This window comes from Daucus carota, chromosome 3 (assembly GCF_001625215.2).
Source record: "Daucus carota subsp. sativus chromosome 3, DH1 v3.0, whole genome shotgun sequence".
NCBI lineage: Eukaryota > Viridiplantae > Streptophyta > Magnoliopsida > Apiales > Apiaceae > Daucus > Daucus carota.
This window is the reverse complement of record NC_030383.2, coordinates 1,541,442-1,565,921: the sequence shown is the minus strand read 5'-3', so window position 1 is coordinate 1,565,921 and position 24,480 is coordinate 1,541,442. Positions and strand designations below refer to the sequence as shown.

Here is a 24,480-nt window from a genome sequence, read left to right as displayed (position 1 = left end):
TTTATGTTCGATCGGCTTAAAAGTCAAATTTAAACGCCACAACAATTTCTTATTCTGACCACAAAAAGAGTTGACTAGCTAGTCTTACAATTAAAACACCTAAGCAAGAACAAAGAGAATTCAAATCTTGTTACAGGCTAAACGATGTTTTTTCAATGTGTTCAATTTCTAACAACTATATGTTTCCACAATGTTAAAAACATTTATCATATGCCCCTGTGTATATCAATCTGAAAGTAAAACGAAGAAATATAAATGAAGAAACAGATCGAGAATATCAAAACAGAACTGCCATAATAAGTCAAAGAAATACATTACAAATTTCGTTACCAACATATGTTTCGACTCTCGCTTAACCCGAGAATTATTGTTAGAACAAGTACCAACCGAAACCAGTACAATTAGCCAGAGAGATTAAGACCATCCAAGAACTCCTCATCACATTCGAAAGCGGTCATCAAATGCGGAAGCAAGCAAATTTCAAGATCCATGCTTCCTCCGCCTTCATGCCCCGGATACAATGAAACTTTTCCATCAAACTTATTAGCATATCCACTCCGAATCGCCACAGCTTTTCCCAGTCCGAATTCATTTCCATACATGTCAAACCGCGGTGAACTCCCCATCATAATGCTGCACGGATCAAAGAATTGCCCGAGTTGATACACCGAGGGCTTCTGCAGCCAATCTGATATGAACTTGTTCAATGCCTTATCATCTTGTGCAGCTACAGTTTTGTGCACTAGCAGAGCAGCCCACTCGAAATCGTTTGCCAGCAGGTTTCCTGCTGTAGTCGTAGCTCTCACCGCCTGGATACAGTTTCCAAAGTAATTCTGTGACAATGGAGGATGCAATCTTGGCCTGTTATTCATTGCCAGTTTACAACCCGTGATCTGATCATGTGGTAAGCCCCGGACACGAGTCATACATCGCCACATTAAGGCAGACAAGGCCTGTAGACTTGAAATTGTGATGCTTTTGTCAATGCAATTGGCGTTGGCCTTGGCTTTGAGCCTGGCCAAGGCTGCGGCTGAGAAATGGAAGACTCTTTCTTTAAGCTCCGGGGCATCGTGCCTGCTAATGAATTGATCAGTGTGAGTGAAGGGGAGGCTAAAAACAGGTCCATATCCGTCAGGAAACCAGCGTTCATGAATAGGTGGCCGCGAGATTTCTGAGCCCTCATCAGGAATATCTTTCATAAAAACTTCTGATAAAGTGTTGAAAAAATGCCAGTAAGAGGTACCATCAACGACAGAGTGGTTAAGCGAGCATCCAATGAAAACGCCATCTTTTAGCTCGGTGACTTGAATTGTTAACAATGACACCTTGTGACCATCATGATTAATAGCCCTGTCATGATCAAAAAATGATTGAACGACTAAAGGAACATAATTTGGTGACAGAATATCAGAAATTGTCAAGTCCAATTTCGCGTGGACAAATCTAGCACCAGGGCTATTAACACAATCTATAAACACCACATAAGACTGCGGTGATTCTTCTTTTTTTGTGGCAAGGCGACCTGCAAGGGGATAAAAATGCGAAAGAGTAACAGAAATAGATTTTTTAAGCTTCTGCAGAAGGGCCTCAACTGGATCTTCTTGATCATTTGTCACTGCAGGTTTCTTAAACAAAAGACCCTTTTGGATGTAATGAACTGAGAGCATGGCAAGGTCAAATGGCCCTAAATGATACGGTTTTTTCGCCTTTTCGGGCAGATGGGATGGTCTGATAAAACATTCTGATACAAGCTCAACCTTTTCAGAGTACATTTTGGTGTCTGAGAATGAGAAAGGGGCTTATGCAGCTTAAGAGACTCAAGCTCTCTATTTATAAATCTAAGATCTTTACTTAATGTTAATTTTGATTATTAAATGCTTATTATTGTAGGACTGCAAGAATATTAGCATATCCGTGTAGGTGGTAGTTGGCGCATGTAATTTAAGGGCGTATTCAATTGAGATTTTAATAGATTTAGAAGGGTGTATTAGATTGAGATTTTAAAATATTTTTTTGCATTCATGAAATCCGATGGGTATCAATTGGGATTGTTTGAAATCCATTAAAATCTTAGGGTATTCAATTGAGATTTTAAATCATGCTACAAAATCTGGTGGGTATTCAATTGGGATTTTAAATTATGCTTTAAAATTCAATGGTATTCAATTGGGATTGTTTAAAATCCATTAAAATCTGATGGTATTCAAATGCTGTTGGATTTTTTTTTCATTTCATAAAATGATGGATTTTGTGGCATTATTCTGTATATTTTAAGTTTTTTGAAATCCCACCAAAATCAATGGAATTTTGAAGCATTGTACCTAAATCCTATCAACTCTGCGACATTTTATTAGGAATCCGCATAAAATCAAAATCCCATACAATCCATTAAAATCCATAGACTAAAAAGAATCTATTAAAATCCCAATCGAATATGCCCCTGTTAATATAATTTATGGAGTAAATGACAAGGGGTGGCCGGAGTTTTACAAAAATTGTAAAAAGATGCCCAAACTTTAAAAATAATGTAATAGCGGTTGAAGTTTACTTCCGTCTTTTAATAAGATGGCACTCGTTAAGCGCTGTTAATATAGATCCGTTAACTCCAAAAAATCAAGAATAAATGACATTACCTAAACGGATATTTTAAACTCTCAGTTTATCACATAAATCAAGGCTCTATGTCATTATTTAAATGTCTTTTACTTGTGATTGCAGACGTGCAGGCTTGCAGGGATGAAGTGGATTCAGTCTTTGCTACTTCCAAGTTCCAACCAATTACAAAGTAAGACTTGGGATGAAGAGTCAAGATAGATTTGATCATCTTATACTCCCTTCGTCCTTTTTTAATTGTCACCTTTGGGTTTGTGCCGGTCTAATTGACCAAAATTTAACTTAAATTTATTAATATTTTATTAAGTAAAAAAATAAAAAAAATATATCACCGGAAATAACTTTTAATCTACTTTAAGATGTAATTTTTAGTTTTTAAAAATAATGAAAGAGTGACTTATAATTTTTAATCAAAAATTAGTCAATTTGACCAATAAAAATAGAAATATGACAACTAAAATTGGACGCAGAGAGTACCACTTAAAAGTCTGATTTTTATGTTTAAATATGTGGTGTTAGAGTTGGTGGACTGCAGTTGGTGGGTCTGCGAAAAATAATGGAGAAAAGTTGGTAGGAAAAGCCGTAAAGTACTCAATGTGAGACCGAACGCAATTGCATGGAAGGAACCACCTGTGAACATGGATGGAAATAGTGAAACACGGTGGGTCCTCAAATTTAAGTACCAAAAACAATCAAAGTAATTATTAGTACTGTTTTAAACTTCAAGTCATATTTATGTTGCATATTCTATGTATTTAAAATTTGAAATTTTGAAGTTCTTAAATTTAAAAATATATATCTAAATTTAAAATATTTAAAAAGGTCCTAGACGCACATCTTATATCTTGTTTAAGTATACAGGCTGAGTCAGCTTAATAATTAATTAACTGAAATTGGCAAGTCTTGACACCCTTTCAGTTGCATGGAAGAGCAAGATATGACTAAAATTGGCAGCTTAAATTGACTTGTTTCATGCTTAATATAACCCAAGTCGTCCAGGTTATTAATTTCTTATTTCTTAAATTTCTTTTATTGTTCCCCTGAATCTTTATGAGCTAATAGGTACTGGTGCCTCCTGGTTTTGGGATGAAAAACATCCTAGTACAGAATGTAACTTAATAAGTTGCACCTCAAGTTAACTGAACTGTGACTTTTCTTATTTAACAAAGCATGATAAATTGATAATGCAGATGAGACCAAGTGTAACCGACACCCAATTTTGTGCATGCAGTACTACTCGTTTCTTATTACCATGCGTCTACCATAGGTGATATCACGATCGGACTCCTGACACTGTATTTTGAGTTCTCGTCAATCCAAGTGAGTGAGCCAAATGTCACAGTTCCGTTCTTGTCACCTGTAAAAGCTATTGCTATGGAGTAACTTAATTTCTCGTACATTTTGCTGAATACTAGTGTATCTGGTGAAACTGTCACAACTGAGCCCTTTGGCGCGGACACTTTAGCCTTGTACGTTGCTGCACCGTCTCCCACATTTGTGACGGTCCTTGAATAATATTGTACCGTTGTTATTCCACCAGTAGCCAGAGTACTGTTATACAAGCTGATAAAGGACGGGTAATTTAGATCAGAAGATGGGCTTGAGCAACTAATATTGGTTCTTGTGATGGTATAGATTTGAGTCATTGTGAAATTCATTGAGCAGAGGAAATTGATGTAGTCATCGGTTGTGGCATCGTAGACAAGCCCTGGATTGAGGGCGCAGTTAGGATCAACCTGACCAGCTCCCATTGCCAGGGGAGTGGCAATTTCAAAATCTGTGCCTATGTCTCGAATTTGTTGATGAGAATTGTCTAGGGGGTTTGCGGTGGTCATCATTGCTGAACGAATGGCTGCAGGGCTCCATTCAGGGTGCGCGCCTTTAAGAAGAGCTGCAAGGCCAGAGGCATGAGGACATGCCATTGATGTTCCTGAAACTGCATTGAAATTGCTAGACAATTGTATGTTAGGGGAAATACTAGATGCAGGAGCATTTGGAATCCATGACGCTAAGACTAATGTCCCGGGTGCCATAATGTCTGGCTTTAAAATACTCGGATTACTAGCTGCAGGGCCTCTTGAAGTGTATGCAGCAACCGCAGGTGCAGGTTTTGTGCCAACAAATGTTTGTTGGAACGCGATGCTAGCGGATGGTTTTGGCGTTGTTTGTGCGTACTTGATCACATCAAGTCCCTGATTCGGTGTAATAACGATTCCAGGATAGGGAAAATCATTAAACTCATATACTGACTGATCATCAGATATTATGATACCAGCAACAGCGTTTGAGTTGGCAACAAAAGACAACATATCAGCAACTGAGGAAAGTTTATTTTCGCAGATGATGATGGCGCTACTTGGAACCTCTGCTAAGTGATCAATTGAATCACAAGTAGAGATGGTTTTGTTGTAGAAAAGAGGGACATCTTCCACGTAGGCGTTTGCAGGGAACATGGTCCAGCCTCTGAGGCTTAATCCATTTCCAAGAACTAAGCTCCCACCTAGTGTTCGATCAATCGAGCCTGCTGCAACTGTTAAGGCCCATGGAATACCATTATGCAAATATCCAAGTCCAGGGCCATCATTACCTGCTGAAGCAGAAACAAGCACGCCTTTTTCCATGGCGCCAAATGAACCGATAGCAATAGGATCTTCATACAAAGGCATACCATCATAGCCGAGGGAAATTGATATGATATCAACACCATCAGCAACAGCCTGATCCATACCAGCAAGAATATCTGAAGCAAATCCTCCCTCATCCCAAAGAACCTTGTACATGGCCAATCTTGCTCTCGGAGCCATCCCTCGTGCAGTTCCTGATGCATAGCCAAAATATGATGCCTCTTCGACATAGTTTCCACCAGCTGTAGATGAAGTATGTGTTCCATGTCCTTCAGTGTCTCTAGCAGAGTTCATGCTAATGGTTATATTAGGATTTGAAGCACGGAGGCCCTTGTTAAAGTATCTAGCTCCAATCAGCTTCAAGTTACAATTTGAAGCATTGAACTCTTGTCCCTCTTCACAAGTCCCCTTCCATCTAGAAGGAATCTCAGACATTCCATCATCCTTAAAGCTTTCACTCTCAGGCCAAATACCCGTGTCAATGACACCAATAATAACATCCTTCCCATAATCTGAAGCCGGCCATAAGCCTGTCAGTGGATTAAGCGAAAGGAATTCATATGTATGCGTGGTATCAACTGTGGCCTTCTTATCACCATAAGCTGAGACAAACCCCGGAGACTTCTTCAACAATTCCAATTCATCTATACTTAGCGACGCAGAAAAACCATGAAATGCATGATCATAAGTATAGAGAAGAAATGGCGAAGATTCATGATTTTGGGACTTGACAGAGTCTATGGTGGCAGAATACCAAATGTCATGGCTAGCAAAAGCCTCTGGCATCAATGATTTGTCCATGTGAACAATGTAAGTAGACCTCTCATTTCCGGAAACTAAGATGGCTTGAAAGGCCAACCATGCAAATAACAGGACACAGCAAACTCCATTCACAAACCCCATCTTTGCTCAACACAGTTTGGATAGTGAAACCAATCTGCCTTCCTAGGAATTTATAGTTTAATTAGTTATGGAAACAAGACTGACAGGCAAGCTTCAGCTATTGGGATTATCATTGATTGTTGTTTTTTGCTCTTTGTCTTAACAAACCAATGATTTTTATCCTACATTCTGAGAATAATACAAAGGCAAATGAAATTCACATGGTGCCAAAAGTTAGAGGCTAAGATCAACTTTGTAATATACATGTAGTCTGTAGATGCAGAGCTGGGATACAAGACAGATTTGTAGTTATTACTTATTACAAGGTAGACATTACTGATGTTCATTCATGTTTATGAATGAATATCAGGCCAGGAGCCCAGGCCAAGCCGCTTATGTTAGCACCTAAAAATATAAATATTCAGGGGGCATATATTCCTTTCCTGTAAACAAAATTTTAAAAATTATATAGGCACTTGGTTTCAAAAAAAAAAAAAAAAATTATATAGGCACGAAAATTTCTTAGGGCCAAAATATTTTTAATTGTTTTTTTAAAAACTCTAAACTTCTTTTGAAGTGTTTTGATAAGATATTTATTTATTTGGTCTGATGGAAATATTATGAATGTCAATTCTTTTTCCTAGTATTATTGTTGGCTGCAACAATATTTTCTGATTGTGGCCCTCTGGGATAGATTGACCCAGTATAATTAAATTAAAAGAAACATGTTTCTAAGTGCAAATGAGTTATACTAGCAATCAGTATAAATTAATAATAATTTTGTAATTATTTGAACAAATTTTTCATATTACATAATCGCCGCCTGTATTTATATTAAAAAAACATTTATACCCACCTAAATTAAGTAGATATGTATTTAAGAGTATCAGACTCATAATTGAATTAATTAACCGAACAAATAATTTAAAAAATATATTTTTAGAAAAATTAAAAGTGATTTTAAAACAAGCCGTCTACAAACATGCACATAGCAAAATACAATAAAACGGTCCTATACATGTATACATGCGGGCACAATATATACTTACACTTCTTTTATATTTTTAATATGATATTTGACTTTTTCCTATATTTCAATGGGTTCTTAAAATTTTTATTATAAAATTTTCTTTTCCCAAATTAAATCATATTTTATTTATTTTTATTAAAAAGATAATTTTGAAAAATAATATTTTTTAGACCCCGTCAAAAACATGTTGATATGTGTTGTATAAAAAAAACCAAAGGAGTACTCCCTTCGTCCGTCCCGTAGTATACATCGTAGAAAGGGACGCGGCACGGACTTTAATGCTTCTGTAAAGTATAGTTGTCTAAGTTATTTTTAATTTTTTTTTTCTAAATTAAAATTTAAAAAAATACGTATCGAAACGTATACAATTAAATGAGAAAGAAGATGTAGGTGTGATATTTTTGGAAGATGAAAGCCAGCACTAGCAGCCAGCTAGTAAACAGGTAGTACAAACAAAATGTGGTAAAACATAGAGGACAGAGGCTAGAGCAGCGAGCATACAGACACAGTGGGTGTTTGGGGATTGAGCTTACGGGCTTAAAAGCCCAAAAAGCCCCCTTCACTTATAAATCGGCTGTTTGGCAAATCGTAAAGAGCGCTTATTTTCAGCTAAAGAAGCTCCAAGAAAAAGCTTCAAAACCCAGCTTCTTTTTTAACTCCAGCTTATTACAAACACTTCCTTTTCCTTCTCTTCGTCGCCGATCTTCTGCTGCAACTCTTTTTCTTTAATTCTTCTTGCTTCTTCTTTAATTAACAGAAAGTAGAATTTTTTCTTCTAATGCATAGTGTTTATATTTTTAATGCATAGTTCTTATATTTTTTATTTATGAAATATTTTGTCTATTAATAATAGAAGGTTTTGTATTATTATAATTTATTTTTAAATAAAACAATTTATATTACAAAATTACACAACTATACTAACTTATAAGTTCAGTTATCCAAACACTTAAATAACTTATAAGAACTTATAAGTCACGGTATCCAAACACTTGTAATAACTTTTAAGTCTAAATCAATTTTTCACTTTTAATCCACTTCTTTATTTTAAGCAATAAGTCACTTCTTTTAAGTCGAGCCAAACGGCCCCACAGTGATTTACCTACTCCAGGCCCAGGTGGTAAAAGAGTTCCATTTCAATTCCTGGATCTCTCATTTCTGCGCATTGTAGCCATGTCTGCCATTTTCTTCAAAACAAGAGCTCAAACACCACCAACCACTCGATTTCATGCTCTCACTTCATTCATGTCAAGGCCTCAAACTGTAAGCACCCCTTCTCTTTTAGTCCATTCTCATTTTCTTCTTTTCTCTACTATACCTAACCCTGATTCACAACCCAAAGCCCCCTTTATTCCTTCTCCATTCACCACTCATCCCGAACTAAAACAGTTACTCTATCATAAATCTAAGGTTGGTTTTGATAAACTCAACGATGCTCTTCTTGTGTTCGATAAAATGCTCCTTCTGAAATCTAGGCTTTCTGTGCTGCATTTCACACAACTGTTAACCGCCCTCGTTCGAATGGAAGAGTACTCTGTCGCTGTCTCTATGTTCAGAGAATTCCGTGTTTTAAGCATTCCTGTTGATATTGTTACCTTTAATACCACCATCCATTCCTGTTGTCACTTGAATACACTTGATTATGCCTTTTCGTTGCTTGCTGGAATTACTAAACGCGGTCTTGTCCCCGATGTTGTGACCTACAGCACTCTCATCAAGGGCCTTCTATCTCAAGAAAGGCCTTTGGAGGCTGAGCGTTTGTTTTCGAAGCTTATCAGATTTCGGGAAATTCAGCCCAATGCAGTTATGTATAACACCATCATTGATGGTCTGTGCAAAACTTCAAATACCTCCATGGCGCTCAAGTTGTTAAGAAAGATGGAGAAGTTAGGTTGCAGACCAGATACTGTAACTTATACCTCGATTATTGATTCTTTGTGCAAAGAGAGACGAGTTGATCATGCATTAGATCTTTTGTCTGAAATGATCGAAAAAGGCATATCACCTAACGTTATAACCTATAGCACGCTATTTCAAGGTCTTTGCAGCTCTGGCCGATGGGAGGACATTGACCCGTTGTTAAGGGAGATGGGTGTTCAGAAGATCCCTCCTAATTTGCACACCTATAATATATTAGTTGATGCATACTGCAAAGAAGGGAGGACAAAAGATTCTCAAGATGTGATTGAAATTATGATCGAAAAAAGTGTACCTCCTAATGTAATAACCTACAGCACACTAATGGATGGATTTTGTTTAACAGGCAAAATGGACAGGGCACTAGAGGTGCTGAATACCATGAGGAATAATGGGATAGCGCCAAATTGTTGTAGCTATAACATTCTGATAAATGGCTATTGTAAGAGGCTGGAAGTAGACAAAGCCTTCAATCTCCTCAGACAAATGCCTGTTGAAGGTTTAAAACCCAATGTTCAAACCTACTGCACCATCATACATGGTCTCTTTCGGATGGGTAGACCTGCTGAGGTGCACAACCTTTTCCATGAAATGCTTAAAAAGGGTAATTAACCAGATATCGTAACATATCGAATTTTGTTGGATGGCCTTTTCAAGAACCGATACATGGACGAAGCAATTTCCGTCTTTCGAATGATGGAATGCAAAGGTATAGTTCATGATATTCAAATATATAATATCCTCATCTAGGAGTGGCAAAATCAGACCCGACCCGAAACCCGACACGAACCCGACTCGAAAAAATACGAATTAGGGTCGGGGTTTTTACATTTCGGGTCGGGTAGTTTTTTACCCGAAAAACTCGGGTCGGGTTCGGGTTGACCCAGTGTACCCGAACCCGACCCGAAATATATATATATAAATATATTATATTAATTATATATATTTATATTTTAAAATTACATATATTTATGATATATTTATATAATATTAAGAATATTTTTGTCACATATAATCTTATTAAATTATTATTAATATATTATTAATATATTATAATTAAATATAATTAAAATAATTAATTTTTAATAAATTTCGGGTCAAAACGGGTCATTTTCGGGTCAATCGGGTACTTAACAGGTCGGGTTCGGGTTGAGATTTTCGACCCATTTCGGGTTCGGGTCGGGTTCGAATTGACCCAAAAACTGGACCAGGTAAGACAACCCGACACGAACCCGACCCATTACCCGAAATTGCCACCCCTATCCTCATCGATGGTCTCTGCAAGAACAGAAAAATTGATGAGGCCAGAAATATTTTTGATAAGCTTGCTTCGAGAGGTTTGCAGCCCGACGTGAAGATATACACTGCAATGCTTCAAGGATTTTGTCAAGAAGGGTTGTTTGAGGAAGCAAAGATATTACTTTCTGAAATGGAAACTAGCGGTTGTTTGCATGACGATGTGACTTACAACACGATCATCCGTGGCAGTCTTTTCAATAAAAGATACGAAGAAGCAGTTGTACTGACTGAGAACATGAGAGCTCACAAATTCTCAGAGGATGCATCTACCACATCCATGGTAGTAGACCTATTACATAAAGAAGAACAGGAAGAACAAGACCCCGTCGTTCTTGCTTTCTGCCAATGGTTTTTGCAATTAGGTACTGAAATCTATGGTTCATTGTTATTTAGTATCATCTCCTAACTTCTTTAAGTTATCTGCTATAGTAATATGTTTTGCTGAGTAAAGAATTATATCTATTACCAACTTAAGGGGTACCATCAGTTTATTTAGAGGTAATAGATAATGGATTAGAGACTGTAATACTATCTCTTCTATATGTATTAAGGACAGTCTCCGCTAATTAAAGGTAAAAGCAATTAAAAGTATTAAAAGTATATTTTATTTGGAGTTCAAAAGAGAATTTATATAGAGATTTGAGCGTTAGAGAGGGTCAGGCTCCGCTAATTAAAATAACAAAAACTCTTAAATGAATGGATAATGCCTACTTTTTTCTTACACTTCCTTTATGTCTCCCCCCTTCCGCTTGCTAGCTTTTCCCTGCTGTTTAACTCCATTATGCTAAGTTGGCTCCTGGAGATGCACTAATATAGAGAACAAAACAGAGATTTGTAAAAATTTACCTAAGGGGTCAACATGGTTGGAGTTAACACATTATCTCCAGTTTTCTAAATTTCAATTGGCACATCACATTTAGCTAACGGGTTATTGTAGTTAAATTTGCTGTGATTGGCATGGAAAGTTGGGAAAATATTATTCTATCTCAATTCTCAAGGATATCCCGTTTGATACAAAAAAAAGTGCTGGATATATTATAATTTCGATCCAGACTGTAAGGATAAAATCAACTGCATGCCGGATTAGCAAAAGTCACTTCTGTGAATCTTCCGGCACTATCAGATTGACTGATGAAATGACTGTTTCGCAACTTTTGTTGTCTAGGGTATTACACGAGATAACAAGTTGGAACATAAAATGAAGTATGAAGGTTGCTTGTTGAATCACAAGGAGCTTACAGCTTATGAGTTATGACATGTTGCTGAGATTTTCATGCTTTAAAGCGTACTAGGAAATGGAATAAGGTTTAATTGAACAGCTATCATATAACAGGTTTTAGTTTTATATAATGGAAGTATTATTGGGATTTCTATATACTGATACTTTTGATTTGATCGCTATTAAAAATGTCGTAAAACTAAATTGTGGTGTATATGTTATAGAATACTAGGAAGCGAGAGTCTGCGTCGATTATCCAGAGATTTGTGTTATAGAGTGTTCGCAAAATTATTGTTTTCTGTGGTTTATGCTTTTCTCTTGTTCTCCTTGTTTTCATCCATGTGGCTTTGGCAGAGACAAAACAGTGATATTTAGGCTATTCGACTTGGAAAGAAAGCCGGCTTTTTGAATAATCTTGTATTTCTCTGGTTCTAATAATTTAATGTGGAAAATTAAGTTTCGGTTTGTTAGGTGAAACTTTTAATGTTTGCGCAATATTTTCTTTCTAATCTGTATAGTCCCTTGTATGTTTATGCTTCCTGCTTGATATTGTGCAGAAAAATGATCACGCTGACAGCTCGAGCACATTCTTGACTTGAGAAGATCAGTCAAATAGATCCGAAGGTCTCTACATCAAATGCTGGATAACTAAAGTCCATCCCCTAGGCCCTCATTTTTGTTTATGCTTCCTGTTTGATATTATCATGTTCCATGTTCCAACAAATTGGCACAAAGTGGCTTATAACCTTATTATCGTGTTCAACTACAGCTATGTTCAACTACAGAGTTTCCCACTCGTAATTATTTGCAGAGTAGATTTCCAGCAGTGGTTGTGGCCCCTGCTGTTTGAATATAATTCCCAAAGTAATTTTTTGACACTCTTAGGTCTAAACTTGATCTGTTTATTCGCAACCAGTTTACAACTTCTGGTAATCCACAAACACGAGTCGCACATTTCCGCATTATTTCGCACAAGGCCTGTTAACTTGATAACCCGATGTTCCTGTTTCCGCGTTTAGAGTTTGCCTTTGTTTTGATACTTGCCAAGGAAATTTATTTCCTTGGAGCTCTGGAGCTTCAACTTCATACCTGCTAATAGATTGACCATATTCATCAGGAACAAGCGTTCATGGATAGTTGGCTTCAAATTTTAAGTGATAAGGCCAAATTTGTCTGTATCCTTGACCCTTGAAAAACCTCCCCCTGGTGTAAAAGCAAGAGTTACTAAAATCCTGTGAGCATGTTTTTCTCCTTCATGTCCGTGAAGTTATAACAACGGGCGAGCCCACAGTCTTGCGTTCGCAGAATAGATAACGGGAATCGTACTTGGACAAGTGGGTGGGGAATGTTTAAAAATGGACCCTATAACTCATATATTTGTTTCCAATTTTTTTCAAAAAAACTTCCTATAGCATTTCGGAAAAATGCCAACAAGAGGTGCCAACACCCACCAAATGGTCATCTCTGTGACCATAACTAATAGCCCTGTAATAGTTGAAAAATGACTGAACGATTGAAGGCATTTAAGTAAGTAAAGAATATCAGGAATTCTCAAGCCCACTCTCAAGGGTTCGGACAGCTTTCACGCACCTCACTAATCTGAAAAACTATTAGCACACTTGTATCCATCAAACATGACAGACTACCTACTTTCGTGCTTACCAGTTAAATTGAACCTATTAAGGTGGTAAGTCCCTGAAGTCGCAATCTCAACTAATTGGGAGACTCATTACTTATTAATAATATAAAATAATAAATCTTAATGAGTTTTAGTGATTTAGGTAATCTATTTTTAGTGTCAACATCAATAGCAATCTCTATATTTGTTCTCCTAAGATTATTTTAGTAATAAATTTGAGTGAGAGAAGAGGAAAAGGAGGGAAAATGACAAATAAAGGAGAGAGATGATTATTTTATTGATAAATATTAAATAGGTAATGGCTAGGGGTCACTTAAAAATAGGTAATGGCTAATAGATTTGAGATTAGATTTGAGATTGTGCTAGTGATTTAGGTAACCACTATGATAGTGTTGAAGCTGCGAGGCCAGAGGCATGAGGACATGCCATTGATGTTCCTGAAACTGCATTGAAATTGCTAGACAATTGTATGTTAGGGGAAATACTGGATGCAGGAGCATTTGGAATCCATGACGCTAAGACTAATGTCCCGGGTGCCATAATGTCTGGCTTTAAAATACTCAGATTACTAGCTGCAGGGCCTCTTGTAGTGTATGCAGCAACTGCAGGTGCAGGTTTTGTGCCAACAAATGTTTGTTGGAACGCGATGGTTGCTGATGGTTTTGAAGTTGTTTGTGCGTACTTGATCACATCAAGTCCCTGATTCGGGGTAATAACGATTCCAGGATAGGGAACCACAAATATTATGATACCAGCAACAGCGTTTATGTATCAGCTCTAAACGGCTCTAAGCCTTTATCTTCAATCGGCCAAGTGATTGTAAGTATGCCAGATAAATGAAATACATAGGATACTTCACTTATTCCATAGCTATTAATCAGGACAATAAGCTTACAAATATGCAAATATATAATAACAGGAATAACAGGTAAGTGAAATGCCACTGAACAAATTGAGTAATTTTAACCGAGTAAATATATATGCACAAACATGCACAGAAACATACTAGAAGATCAAAATATGCGCATTTTTAAAGTTGTCAGTCAATAACCAAAATTATTCAGCATAGCGAGTTCAGCAGCCATATTTGCATAACAAGCAGCAGAAAGTAAAGCAATACTGGCTTGCTGTCCAAAAGCATATGAATGATTCCAAGTTGTTAACACTCCCCGACACTCATTACTCATTAGCGAACTAGACTGACGATAGTATATACACAAGGCTTTCAAGAGTTTAAACATTCTCCGGTCTTAGACAAAGAACATTGAGTTGCACACATCCTCATGCAAACGCGGCAACTGGGGGATTGGAACAGATCCAGCAGTATTGATCACACCATGGCTAGAAGAAATTCCAGGCATGAACTTCGCCATCTGAGTAGCTGCCGAGTGAGCGTAAGATATTGGAGCAACTGGAACAAAGAGAAAATCAACATCAGTACTGGAATGAAAATAAACCAAACATTGCGTTTAAATACAAATTGAGAAAGTGAATGCACAGGGTTAATATGTTATAAGTACATACCCACAGAGATAGCAGTTGTGCTGCTCTGGTACCTGAAATTACCACATATTACTTGGATGTTATTGATCTCCTACATAGACTTAATTAACAGCTAAATTAACTCATAAGAAACACTTAGTCACTTACACATAAGAAAGTGAATGAACAAATTCTTGTAGATCATCTGGGGAAAAACCAACTTGGTCCAACAGAACATGATAATGGGTTGGCCTTGTAATGCCCTATTGACATGAAAAATAATGTTAAGACGCAACACGAAGAGTGTACACAGAAAATAAAGCCAAATGACATAATTATAGTAAAGAGAATAAGATATACTCATGCATCTGACGTTTAGGAGAATCATTAAACTACAATTTAAAAACAATTGAAACCAGTATTGGGAGCAAGTCGGCATACACGGCGTGAGGGAATGACAAAATATATCACAAGAAAATTAATGCAATGATGGCATAAAATATATCAGACATTCAAGTAACAAGTAAAAATACTCACAGTTATACCAGCATGAGAGCACAGGTAAAAATCACTGTTCTGTCCACGACAGATCGTATTGTCAATTACAGTTCCTGCACAGAGAGAGAATTAGCGTTTTATGCAACAAACCATGATATTAAAGCCTATGGAGATATTTAACAATCTTGACCATTTTACCAGGGTGAACATGCTCAGTAGATTCAGGCCGAAAAAACCTTGTATGATGATTCTTCTGTGCGATAATAACAACAAACTGCGGGGACCAATTCGCATCCCAGAACTTACAGGCCTGCGAATATATTTTAGAAGACCCGTTTCAAAAAGAATAAAATACAGATCAAATAATTGAATATTAGTACACATACCTCGATGATTTGATTCAGTTCAACATTAAGAACCTGGTTAAACTGAGATTCGCTGACACCGTCCCTAATCATTATAGTGAGAAAGAAACTATTATTTGAATTCATCACAACCTACTTGGCATGTTTTTAAAAGTTAAAGACAAATCTTTTACATTTAAAGTAAATTATATCGAAGCTAGATAAATAAATCGGGGACAATTATTCAATCAATGAAATAAACAACAAGATATCCTGATGAAATAAAAAGTACCTAAATATAATGATTTGATCAGGTTTCTTGCTTCCCGAACTTGTGTAGAAATCCATCAAAAGTTCCCTGCAATTATGAAGAAGCTATATCACTAATTTATTCAATGCTGGCATTACCTCCAATCACATAATGGATTGTACACAATAGTAAAACACATAATAAAATCAAAATTTAAATCCACCTTATAATCCCATCATCTTTTTTGTCAGAAACTTTCTGAAACAAAGACTCAATCGTTGCAACCTTCGGGGACTGAGTACGGACACATGCCCTATACTTTGAGAACAGTGGCCAACACCTTGAACTGACGACCTATGCAAATATTTATTTAAGAAAATTAGATAAAATGATAATTATTTAAACCCGACATATAATTTCAAACTGTCGGTGAATAAGATCCTAGACTGCCCACAAATGTTGAATCAAATAGTGCACAACAACAGTGGCGGATCTGACTATAAAGTTAAGGGGGGTCAATTATTTTGTAAAAAAATTTAAAAGGGGTCACAAAAAAATTAAGGGGGGTCAATTTCAATTTTACAACCTAAAAATATGTATAATATTAACAAACAAAAAAATTAAGGGGGGTCAGTTGCCCCCTCTTGCCCCTTCTAAGATCCGCCTCTGCACAACAATACAGAATTCTAAAATAATACTTTCCCTAGAATAATAGAATTACTTAAAGATGGAAAAAAGATAGCAAATAATTAAAAGAAGTGATTAACCGCGGCAATGGATGGAACACCAGACTTCCCAGGAGATCCATTGAAAACGCTCATCCCAAGAATGAGCGTCGGTATCTTTGATTCCAATGGATTGCTAGGAGAATGCTCAATTGATAACTTTGAGTTTAAACCACCAAGCTGCCAAGACAATGAAGTAAAATGTCAGAAAATTAACTCATAAGTGTGTAAGGGCAAAAATGATTGTATCAGAATATCACAACCGTAATCCAGCAACAAAGAAAACCTTTGCATTGATTTTGAGAAGCACATTTGTCAAGTATCGACCATTGACTTTTGCTGGAGCAATGCACTGTGTAACAACTCCATACTCAATCAGATTCTTCCTTTTCCAGTGACCTTGCAGAACAATACAGGATGGATTAGCAAATTTGAAAAATCAGTCGAAAATATAAACAAATTACAAGGCACAGGCAAACCATAAAGAGGGGAATTCTTCCTCTCGGGAAGTAAACAGAGGAGAAACTGTGGCTTTTGTTCAATCTTCGAGAATAACAATTTACACATCATCTCAACTCTAACAAGAGGAGGTGAACGCCTGTGCTCTGAACTCTCCTCAAACACGTTTACAGGACGAGCAATGTTCTATTAGAAAAAATAATAAAGAAGAATGCATTTAACATTAGCACTTTACATTTAAATAAATGGCAGATTTAATTAAAGAATTGTACTTACAATTCCTTTCTCTTCTCCACATTTGATGAGTTCATTTATAAGAGAATCAATTTCGCATTGCGCAGAAAAGTTAACAACAGCCCAATCATTTATGGTTGTGGGCTCCACGAGTTTCTGGTCACACACACATCAAACTCTTAAGTTTTTTGGCACATATAAACCTTTAGAACTCTACGGAAACCACACCTTGTTGCTGAAATTCCAGCGCCCGTTGCAGGGAAAAATGTCATCTCCACATCCTGCTTTCAGCTGTAATAATATATACCCCGAGTTCTCCTCATCAAGATCCATTAACTCACAAAACTATATACCTTCTAAAAAAAACCATAGTCAAAGATACCGATAAAAGTATATGATAAGGGGGGAGGGTGTACCCTTGGTGCTGCAAGAATGCGCCCTTTAACTGGAGTAAAGTTATTGCTAATTGAAACACCACAAGCACGCAGCAAAGGCTCAGCAGCATAGTTGTTAATTCCAAGAGCCTACAGAGACCATGAAATTAGTCGATAATAAACGGCACCAAAACTATCTCTCAAAAGGTTGATAAACGAGAACTACATTTGTTAAAACTGTCATCCTATCTCTTGGTTTCAGCCTTGTTATTTCCACCAGTGACCCGGAAGAGTTACATTTTGTATAATTTTCCGAAGAGACTACTGAACAAAGCTACAAACAAATTGAAGCCAGTTATAATGTCAGAAATTCATTATCATCCTGTGAAGGGATATACTGAAATGGTAAATAACAAATGGGGGAAAAGATTCACCTCTAAAGGGATATATGTTGGTCGATTAGGTTTCCCAACATCAATGCATGGAAAATCACCAGAGTAACTCAGCGGAATTCTTCGAATGTCTACAAAATAATCATACACGGTGATTTCAATCATTTGTGGCTTTCCATTCTCATCTTTTTTCCCTTTCTGCTTCGAAAAAAACCTACAAGATCACAAATAGAAACTGAGATTGGCAGGAAAATTATTTTTAAGAGCATCGAAACACCATCAACAATGTAACAAAGTGCTAGATTGAAAGTAGTAGAATAATACATAAGCTCTTTACAGATTTTCTCGCTCAGTCCAGTAATCTTGTACTCTGTGTTAGTTGGACTGGTCCTCACCTTAAAATTTGTTAGCGCTCTTTTGGCCTGCACAGAGGAAAACATGAATCCACAAATGATCATTTATAGAACCAAAATATGTAGTGAACTGTGTTTTACCTTTTCCCAGTCAAGAGAGAATGGATCCTTGGCATTCTGATGGGCTATAAGGAACTCAACAACAGGCCGAGTCCGGATGACGCTCGTGGTGGATACATCTGATAGTCACAAAACAAAATTAGTTAACAAAATAATCTGATGTTTAAGCTATTTCTTATATAGGAACATAATCAAATATACCTATATTCAACGATAAGCCACCCTGCGTGGTACAGAACCTCGAATGAAATCCACGAACAAGGAGGCATCCCCTGCAGCTGCAGCTCTCCGTATTAATATCAATCATGAATGACAAGCCATACAGAAGATAAGGAACAATAATGTACTTTTTAACTAAATGCTGCCTGAGGATAATATCCAGAACCCTCAGAGCCTCAGGAGATTTCTCTAAGTCCTGAACACTTAAAGTTTTGGCAATGGCCTGCATAGGTATCTTTGCAGCATAAGATATCTCCACCTTGTAAGTCTTTGATGGATAAGGATGTTTCCCTCTTTTCCAGTCACTTTCATTAGGACTTCCATGAGCATGTTGACTCCTCATTCCAGTGGTCCTGAAAAGAATTAATGACAATAATTATGTCAGGACAAAGCCACTGAATGTAAAAAAATCGTAGTTATAAGTTTAAGAAGAGGATACCTAGTGGATGAGATATCCTCAAGAACAATAGTAAACTCCAGCTTGTTGCTTGGAAGAGCTCCAACAGTAAACAAACTCTTTTCACCATCATATGCAAAAAAATTCCCATTAAACTCGGCCTTGTAAGTTTCATGAACACGATCAAGTACTTTCCTCCTTATAACTTTATCGTTAAGTGGACGACCGTCTTCATAAAAAATTGAAACCTGGAGACGTACATATGCTTAGATACTGCATACTATTTACACTTAATGCACAACTGTCAGGCAAATAAAAACGAGGAAAAAACACAGGAAGCACACTATCCTATTGTACTGAGTCCCATGATTGAGAGAAACATACTTACATTGTATTTAAAAAAATACCCATCAACATTGGTCACATTCACTTTAAAGTGATTAGTATAAATATAAAGTTGAACTTTTGTTTCTTTCGTTGCCAAGCCGCTGCGAGTCATTGACAATGCAGGCTCACGATCTTGTGCATGAGGAGAAGCCATTATCACTTTCTGCATAAAAAGAAATATTCCATAGACAACATAAGTACAACATAAGTGATTTATAACAGTAATAGCCACTTCAGTGCTATCATAGCAATATAAACAGATGCAAGAATACTATACACAGACAAAAATCTCCCCAAGCACACTGAAAACACAAAAATCTCAAACTGAGTTTTTCAAAACAATAATAAATCTAAACACAACAAAAATCACTGACTAGGATTGCAACAAAATTAACATTATAACACTACAAAAACTCACAAATCATCACTAATTATCAAATTTGAAACAACAAAAACCACGCAAATATCACCAAAAAACTTGAATAAAATAAAGAAAATGCAAGAAGTATCACCCAAAAAAAGCAAAAGTGGCGTGCTAAACAACATAAACAAGATAATTAAGACTAGAGAGACATCCAATGATACCACTGGAAAAATCGAAAAATACTAAGTATATATTAGAACAACTCACAAGTCATCACTAAAGAGTTTTAAAGATGATCAATATCAAGACATAGAATGATACCTCTGGAAAAATCGAAAAATACTATATATTAGAACAACTCACAAGTCATCAGTAAGGAGAGTTAAAGATGATCAAGACCAAGACCTAGAATGATACCTAAGAAAAATAGCAAACTCGAATATATAGTATTCAAGTGCCAACGGACCGAGACAGAGACATCTGTGAGGTGGAGTGTATTATTTATAGTAGGGCTGTCAAAAAAATTCGAAAGATCCGATATCCGTCCGAAAAATCCGTTACCATATTCGAGAAAAAACGGATATAATTCGTATCCGGAATAAAACGGATATTATCCGTATTCGAATCCGGGGTTTGCGGATACGGATATGGATATAGGTGTATCCGTATCCGAAAATATCCGTATCCGAAATTATTATTATATGTATATAATAATACTTATATAAATTTATTAGTTACTTATATTTTTTATTTTATCATATAAATTTTGAAAAAGAATTAATATTTAAAATAAAAAAGAAACATTAAGTATCTTGCAAATGGAGAAAATGGAACTATCTTCATCAAGCTTTTTCTTTTTAAAATTGTTGCGAATAGTGTTGTTTTGTGATTTTAAGTTGTTAAAATTAATATTTTGTTTCAAAATATTTGGTCTGAATGCCCAAACTTCTGTTAAAGTATGTTATTAATTTCTGACTCGGTATACATTTGTTGTTGAACGGTTCAAAATATGTTTTTTTAATTAATCTCAGAATGTATATTTGATTTTTGGTGATGTTTAAAAAAGCGGATACGGATATTATCCGTATCCGGATAATATCCGGCCGGATAAGGATACGGATCTTATTATTCTAAAATTTGCATATCCGTATCCGTATCCGGATCCGATTTTAAGTAGGCGGATACGGATACGGATATGGGCAAATCCGTATCCGTTTTATCCGTTTGACACCCCTAATTTATAGTGCGCAAGTATGTATGTATGTATACCATCGATATGTATTAAAATATTTGATTTGCTTGATTTGTGCTGTATCATCAAATTATGGTAACATATAGCATCTATACTAATTCGAACACAAATCAATCAACAAATATTTTACTACTTTCATCCCAAATTAAATGAGCTAGTTGACTTTGGACACGTAAGCATTGACCGTCTACTTTCGAAATTTATTTTTTATTTTTTTTCTTTTGTAAATGAAAATTTCATATTTTAATTTTTATTTGTAAAAATAAAATTTTAGAAATAAGTCATATAGCTATGGGGTCAAGAATTTTAAATTGTGTGTCCAAAGTCAACGAGATCATCTAATTTGGGATAGAGGGAGTAATACATATAGATTTCTTCTTACATATTTATTAACATAGATTTCATAAACTAGGGAATTATGCCCGCGCTTCGCGTGTGGGTAATATTAAAATTTTCATTAAAATAAAGTCGGAAAATAAATTAAATCAATATTAACATTAGATTTTAAATCTTTATTTAGCATATTATGTTTATTTACAGGTACTGAATCATCAAAAATTAGTTATTTGGGATATATAGTATTCACCGTTAAATATTGAGATTTATGCTAACAAAATATAGTGAAAGTAATATTTGTACCTAAATCATACTTATTAATTTTTATATATTATAGTATTTTTTTTAAAATTCTAGATTCTAGATTCCTGGTTATCAAACGTTAAGTTATGTCTGCACAAAATTTTAAGTTTAATTGTAACGTAAGTGAGAGTTTCATTTTAAGAATTTTGTTAAATATGATAACTAAAATTCTATGTTAATTCTAACAGTTATTACTTAAAATTTAACAATATTATCTTATAATTCTTGATTTTTTATATTTATTGACTTCTATAATTAAATTAAATTTTAAAGTAAGTGAAAATTTAGAATTTAATCACTCATATAACACGATTATATGAAAATTGGAATTTAATGCTAACAAAATATTGGTCGGAACAATCTTAATTTTTTTTTACCTTTTAATAAAAATTTAATATTAGATTTTGGTATTAAATAATATATTTGATATAGCATTTTTATTTTTGATATAATTAGTAATAAAATAAAATATTTAAGGGAATAATATTAGTAATTGGATCATAATTGTAAAATTTAATTGAAAATTACAATTATGATTCTTATCATTCTTGATTATGTTGATTTGTTGGACTTGAGTTATGTTTGCATATAATATTAAATTTAAATTTGAAAGTGAATAAAAAAACTAATACTTATTATATACTTATATATAATAAGCGTAAGGGAGATAATTTGGTCGCATGGTCCTATGGTCCAAAAGCTTATCTTGGATCGTATATTGAATAAATAAGCACTGTTAGATTAGAACAAAATTAAATTCTGTTCTATAAGGAAACTGACATCTACTTACATGTTTATAATTCCTTTTCTGAATCTAAAACAAATTCTGTGTTTCATGTGTTTTTGGTTTTTTTAATCCAAAATAAATATTTCCTACAAAATTTAAGTGTAGAATCGTATAAATCGCACCGTCACAAAATTATCTTTATCCATCGGATCGTATATTGAACAAATAAACACCGTTAGATTAGAAGAAAAATAACATCTGTTTCATAAAACAACTGAAATCTACTTGCATGTTTATAATCCTTTCCTGAATTCAAAACAAATTCTGTATTTCATGTGTTTATGATTTTTTTAATCCAAAATAAATATTTTCTACCAATTTTATTTGTAGAATCATATAAATCGCACCGTCACAAAATTATTTTTATCTAATATATTTTTAAATTAATAAGCCCGATTTATGTGAGGAACGATTACAAAAACTTTTTCTTAATCCAAATTCTACCATGTTATTGCATGTTTATGATTCATCTTCTTGATTCAAAACAAATTGTGTTTATCAATTTTAATCTCGAACCATAAAATTTTTTAGAAAAATATTTAAATCACATTATATAATCTAATAGGAGTTGGCGTCACATATTTTACTTAAAATAATTTAAAATTTGATAGAAAGAATTTAATACTTTGGCATGATACATATAATTTTAATTTATTATTATAAAATAATTTTTTTTACACCATTTAAAATATATTTAAAAAATTTATAAATAATTAAAAAGCTCTCGTGCCTTGCACGGGCTATAAGCTAGTATAATATTAAAAAACTAAAAATTTACGCTACCAAAATACAATTTATAATTCCAATATACAAAAGAATAAGTTTCTTAATATTTTCCAGGCGTCTTTGAAGAAATGAATCTAACGCATTACCGGATGCATGTTCTCGACTACCTGCTAGATTATGCTAACCGTGAGTCCAAAAAACAAACACGCGGTATTCCTAATTCAAGTACAACTCAGTGGCAAATACATGGTTGGTCGTATGAATTTCAGGGAATGGTTAAGGTGATACCAGTGAAGAAGCTCTCTCTACTTGACTTTCTTTATTTCTCTTGTGACCTACACATTAGCATTCAGCAAAGACAATACATTAGAATAGATTTCACAGGTAGCCTAGCATACAGGCTCTCGAATATTTTAAACGCAGGTTTCTCGGGTAGCTACTTGTGCTTGAATGATTATTCATTGCCTGCTGCGATCATGAATCCATATCTGATGAGTCTATCTTCCAAAATCAAATCATAAAACCACAAAGATTACTCTTTGATAAAAATATATAAAACTTTGAATTTGAATTTTGAAAAGAAACAGACATAGCAGATCATATATCCCGGATTACATGCACTTTCCATTGTCTTTGTTAAATTGCCGAAATTAGAAGAAAATGGAATAAATTGGCATTCAATGCCCGTCAAGAAGGCAAGTTTAATACATGGGTTGGGTATATCGGTTATATTTCGGGTATTTTTATAAAACGGGTCATCCGCAACGGGTTTTTTTGAGTACGAATTGGGTAAAATATGGACAACCCGTGGGTAAAAAGCTAAATGGGCATTGCGCTCATTAAGAATGCCCGCGCTACGCGTGCGGGGACCTTCGTAAAAATATATTAATTTTATTAACTTCATTAAATTCAAAAAATTTAAGAGAATTAGATATGTGTGTATATCACAGTGATAAACACTGTTAAATCTTAAGGAATTTTGTGACATGCCAAGCGGTGCTTAGACCCTCGTAAAAATTTATTAATTTTATTAACTTCGTTAAATTTAAAAATGATAAAAAATTAGACATGTGTGTATACTGCTTCGATAAAACACTGTTAAATTCAAAATATATTATGTCGCGCTACGCTTGCTAAGACCTTCGTTACTTTTGAATAGTTTATTATTTAAAAAAAATAAACATTTATCAGATATTAATGATTAATATGCTTACTAATACTTTTTCGTATCATATTTTGTCGAAACATATTAGTC

General features: G+C 35.0%; 3 protein-coding genes and 1 pseudogene across 4 annotated transcripts; 1 reads left to right on the top strand and 3 right to left on the bottom strand.

Moving 5' to 3' along the window:
- Positions 1 to 275: 275 nt before the first annotated feature.
- LOC108211841 (uncharacterized acetyltransferase At3g50280) lies at positions 276 to 1,824 on the bottom strand. Its single transcript, XM_017383548.2, has one exon. It carries the CDS (start codon positions 1,770 to 1,772, stop codon positions 402 to 404), a length of 1,371 nt encoding a protein of 456 aa, XP_017239037.1. The 5' UTR covers positions 1,773 to 1,824; the 3' UTR covers positions 276 to 401.
- Positions 1,825 to 3,613: 1,789 nt separating this feature from the next.
- On the bottom strand, positions 3,614 to 6,187 carry LOC108212013 (subtilisin-like protease SBT3). Its single transcript, XM_017383744.2, has one exon. The coding sequence runs from the start codon at positions 6,138 to 6,140 to the stop codon at positions 3,861 to 3,863; it is 2,280 nt and encodes a 759-aa protein (XP_017239233.1). The 5' UTR covers positions 6,141 to 6,187; the 3' UTR covers positions 3,614 to 3,860.
- Positions 6,188 to 8,079: 1,892 nt separating this feature from the next.
- On the top strand, positions 8,080 to 12,462 carry LOC108213981 (pentatricopeptide repeat-containing protein At1g63330-like; annotated as a pseudogene).
- A 1,764-nt stretch (positions 12,463 to 14,226) lies between these two features.
- Positions 14,227 to 19,614, bottom strand: LOC108211896 (protein argonaute 4). Of its 2 annotated transcripts, XM_017383609.2 has the most exons (22): positions 19,459 to 19,614; positions 19,113 to 19,318; positions 18,802 to 19,026; positions 18,656 to 18,732; positions 18,476 to 18,573; positions 18,306 to 18,403; positions 18,024 to 18,195; positions 17,816 to 17,923; positions 17,632 to 17,739; positions 17,444 to 17,506; positions 17,258 to 17,371; positions 17,002 to 17,167; positions 16,809 to 16,921; positions 16,565 to 16,702; positions 16,021 to 16,151; positions 15,840 to 15,905; positions 15,590 to 15,653; positions 15,402 to 15,513; positions 15,243 to 15,316; positions 14,874 to 14,968; positions 14,748 to 14,779; positions 14,227 to 14,634 (listed from the first exon to the last, which is right to left on the bottom strand). In XM_017383609.2, exons 1-22 carry the CDS (start codon positions 19,609 to 19,611, stop codon positions 14,474 to 14,476), a joined length of 2,574 nt encoding a protein of 857 aa, XP_017239098.1. In that variant the 5' UTR covers positions 19,612 to 19,614; the 3' UTR covers positions 14,227 to 14,473. The 2 variants fall into 2 exon arrangements, with proteins under 2 accessions (XP_017239098.1, XP_063944940.1); XM_064088870.1 differs by having other exon boundaries at positions 18,656 to 19,026.
- Positions 19,615 to 24,480: the final 4,866 nt, after the last annotated feature.

Excerpts from the sequence above, each read along its gene's own strand:
- LOC108211841 (XM_017383548.2), bottom strand. The coding sequence starts at position 1,772 with ATGTACTCTGAAAAGGTTGAGCTTGTATCAGAATGTTTTATCAGACCA.
- LOC108211896 (XM_064088870.1), bottom strand. The coding sequence starts at position 19,611 with ATGGCTTCTCCTCATGCACAAGATCGTGAGCCTGCATTGTCAATGACT. Across the intron at positions 17,168-17,257 it reads GTGGAGAAGAGAAAGGAATT|AACATTGCTCGTCCTGTAAA; the intron begins GTAAGTACAATT and ends TTTTTCTAATAG. Across the intron at positions 14,780-14,873 it reads GTTCATTCACTTTCTTATGT|GTACCAGAGCAGCACAACTG; the intron begins GTAAGTGACTAA and ends TGGTAATTTCAG.
- LOC108212013 (XM_017383744.2), bottom strand. The coding sequence starts at position 6,140 with ATGGGGTTTGTGAATGGAGTTTGCTGTGTCCTGTTATTTGCATGGTTG.